The following is a 3485-nucleotide window of genomic DNA, read 5'->3' as shown; positions in this document are numbered from 1 at the left end:
TCCCTACAGTGTCTGAGCTGAGGAGCAGAGGGATTCCTGGTATTCCGCACATCCTCTCCTCAAAAGGATCTGGGTATGAAGAATCTCTGGTTCTCCTCACCCTCCAGTTTGGGTGTGAGAGATACTTACATAAGCTGAATTAACATCTTCAGAAGAATTTCCTCCACTGTTCTAGGGAGAAAAAAAGCAGAAATTAGATGAGGGATGGAGCAGCTCAGCTTCCTGCCCTGTCCCTTCAGCTCCACTGCTTTCCTTACAGTCTAATCTGACCTGTTGTCATGATTCCACACAATACAGAGCTGTCATTGTCTCTATTGTTCCACCCATGTCCTTGGCTCTATCACTGTCCCCACTTCCTCCCCTTGGTTCTGCTCATCGTCTGGCTTCTCAGCCCTACACCTCAGCTGCTCACCTTCATTCGGATCTGTCGGATCTCGAATTCAATATTCTCCAGGGCTTCAACAGTCATGTGCATGAAACCTGCTCCCAGGAAAATACCGGCAGAAACGCAGCCCAGGAGGCTGAGGACTTGGCGGTGACGACCTAATGAAAAGCAGGAGTTACAAGCAGTTGGCAATGAGGAGATGGACAAAGGAGACTAACAAGCAACAAGGAACACTCAACATCCACGCATAGGGATGGCAAGAGAATCAGAGCAAGTGTCAGGGAAGGGTGACAGGATTGAAGTCAGGTTATGGGGGCAAAGATACAGAAGGGCTATACCTCTGAATGTCTCAATCTGGAAACATTTGAAGCAGATGGGAATAAGGCCACAGACCAGCGTGACAACCAGCATCGCAAAGAGGCAGCCAATTTTTACTTCTAATACTGGCTCCATCCTTGGGGTACAGGATAAGAAGACCTCAGAATGACAAACGGAGTTACACGCTTTGGAGCAGGTGCCTTAGGTGGTCAAAGCTGTAGTGTCCACTCCTGAGCCTCAGGAAGCTGTTGGATTCTCTTTGTTTTGTGCTGCCTGATTGCACAGCCTTGCATAGCTGACTGGGGCCCTGCCGCATCTTCCTGCCCTCCCACTACATGGAGGCCCCTCCCTTGGCTCATGCCTTCTGATTTTGGAAACCAGAAACTCCAGACTCCCTGCCAGGCACAGCCCTGTGCTGTCTTCTCTTCAGTTCCATGACTAATCCAAGGGCTGTGGACTTAGTTCATGCCTGGGGCTGGTCTAATCCAAAATGGCACAGTCTATGGTGCTACTTCCCAGTATTTTGTGTTGGGGGCAATCTGGTCCTGCCTCACTCAGGACATTTGATCTAAGCCTTCCATACCCTCCCCACCCCAATGCAAGTCTTATAGGCTGCTATGCTGATACCTGAACCTTACCCTTTCAGAGGGGATTTGGGGCCACCGGGGTTAAGAAGGAGGTGGGGCTAAGGAGTGGTGCTGCTGCCACTCTGGGAACTAGTGGATGAGGGGACTCCCCTTTCCTGTAACCCCAGAAAAATAGCTCCAGGTATGGAAATGTCTAGTGGGAGTTGAGATTTCTAGTATTACAACACTGAAACTGTTACCACTTCTGACTGTGCCTACTTCCTGATATACGTTGTGGGAGAAGGACTGAGAGTTTTATTACACAGAAAGTTGCTCTAGCTCTGAAACAGCAAGGCCTAGGGGAACACAGAAATGAACCAAGTAAATGAAAGACTCTGCCTGGACATACCGTTGTTGAGATAGATGACTCACTCCTGAAGGGATAGTTTCTTGAGGGACATTCATGATGCAAACTCTGGGGCGCTGATGAACCCTGAGAGAGATAAAAGGGAAGGAGGGAGAGAAACAGAGGCCACGCAGCTGCTGGTCACCTATCCAGGTGGCCGCCTAACTACCCTGAGACCTGTTGAGCCAGTTCTCAGAGTGCTGGGGGCGGCGTTCCCCACTACCCCATTACTTCCCTGGGAAGTCCCGGTCTCTGGGAGAAGCAGCAGTATTCTTACAGGAGGGGCTGAGCTCGAGGTTTCTGTGGGGAGACAGGCATTGAATCTCTGAGGACTCACTTCGTTACTGGATAGGCCGTGATGACAGACCTCTATACCTTTTAAGAATCAGAAGACTTATTCCCATTCTTTGAAAAGTTATAATTCTTATTAAAACCTCAAACCAATGCAGATATATAGGAGTACCAGCGCTCCTGTTACCGTGAACAGTCAGTTGGAGCGCTGAGGAGTCTCCTCATTGGCCAAAATGGCGCAGAGGGCGGGTCTTAAACTGAACGCGTCAAAGGCTGGAAAGATAAATGGGCAGGCTCTGGATCCTGGCAAGCTAAAAAGACCAATGGACTGGACTCAAGGAAGATGAATGGACAGGGCCTGAGCGGGGCCCAAAGCTAGAAATGTGAATGGACAGAGCCCCAGCGAGCTGTAAGCTAGCAAAATAATTGGGTAGAAAAATAAAAAGCCCGTCTCTCCCTATTCCTGTAAGAACCACAGCTTGAGCAGGAAGGGGGGATGGTCTTTGAGATAGAAGTCTACCGTTCTCCCAGGTTGAGCAGCACCAGAATAAAACCTCTCCTTTTGCATCTGCCTCATGAGTTTGGCTTTCCTTGCGGCAGGCATTAAACCTGTGTTTTTCGTTACACTCCCATCCTGGATACCAGGTGGCTTTAGCCTTGGCAGGCACGATGCAAGAAAACTCTTGTTACACATCCTTGTTAACTCTCAGGGGCATCTTCAACAGGGGACGGAGGAAGCTCAGAAGGCGTGGTCACGGGTAAAAGATCTCCCCAGGAGCTGACACGGGCACAGCGATACAAATCCCTATGGAAAAGAGAGATCAATGTGGGGGTAGGATCCTGCCACCTCCCACTAATAGTGGTCACAGCCTCCGTACCTGCAATGGCGGCGGGCTGTGAGCACAGCATGCTGCATGTGCCCATCTGGACAGCACAGGTGACAGTGCACATGGCGTGGCCGTTTAAGGACAGGCTGAGTGACCCGGGGCCAGCGATTAGCTTCCTCTGGAGACCCCCGGGCAAGGATTACCATCGAGAACTTTTCCTCCTTTGGCTTCTTGCTCTAAGGTAAGGATAGAGGGACTGTTTTGGGGGAAAAGATATGGGAGAAATGTTGACCCCCATTACTGCAACCCTTTTCATATTCTAGGAGGTCATGCACATTCAGGCCCTACAAACGCTCTCAGAATTTTCCAACTCCTCCCACCTGGTGCCATTTGTTTTGCCCTGAGGGGTCCGGAAAAAAGGGAAGTTAGAAGTTACCCTGTCATTTCATGATATGTTATCTTAGACTCTAAGACTTAGAGGCAAAAAGACAAATGGGCTCAGTAAAGATTTAAGTTGATCTTTGTCAGGGAAAATACTGGCCCAGGACATGACTACCCACCATAACCTGTTTGCAATTAAATATTTAATTTCAGACCATCTTTTGTGGTTATTTTAGGTCTTTGAGTTTGTACAACCACCATGCAGGCCTTCCCTGAGCTAGTCAGGTTGGCATATGGCTCCTTTCATCCAC

The 3485-nt window shown here is 49.3% G+C and overlaps 1 protein-coding gene and 1 long non-coding RNA gene across 2 annotated transcripts in view; both read right to left on the bottom strand.

Annotated features, from left to right (window-relative positions):
• LOC102766155 (zinc transporter ZIP2) overlaps positions 1-838 on the bottom strand; it is a 2417-nt gene extending 1579 nt beyond the window's left edge. Inside the window, exons 1-3 of the mRNA XM_006759771.2 lie at positions 724-838; positions 413-543; positions 130-171 (exon numbers count right to left, since the gene is read on the bottom strand). Coding sequence (XP_006759834.1) covers positions 130-171; positions 413-543; positions 724-838 — 288 coding nt within the window. The remainder of the gene's footprint in view (positions 1-129; positions 172-412; positions 544-723) is intronic.
• A 1017-nt stretch (positions 839-1855) lies between these two features.
• Positions 1856-3165, bottom strand: LOC102766426. Its single transcript, XR_435463.2, has 3 exons — positions 2845-3165; positions 2609-2771; positions 1856-1975 (listed from the first exon to the last, which is right to left on the bottom strand). It is a non-coding gene; the product is annotated as an uncharacterized LOC102766426 (long non-coding RNA).
• Between the last annotated feature and the right edge of the window lie 320 nt (positions 3166-3485).

This window comes from Myotis davidii, unplaced genomic scaffold, assembly GCF_000327345.1.
Source record: "Myotis davidii unplaced genomic scaffold, ASM32734v1 scaffold517, whole genome shotgun sequence".
Classification (NCBI taxonomy): Eukaryota; Metazoa; Chordata; class Mammalia; order Chiroptera; family Vespertilionidae; genus Myotis; species Myotis davidii.
Note: the sequence above shows the minus strand (reverse complement) of the source record. Positions and strands in the feature narration are given on the sequence as shown.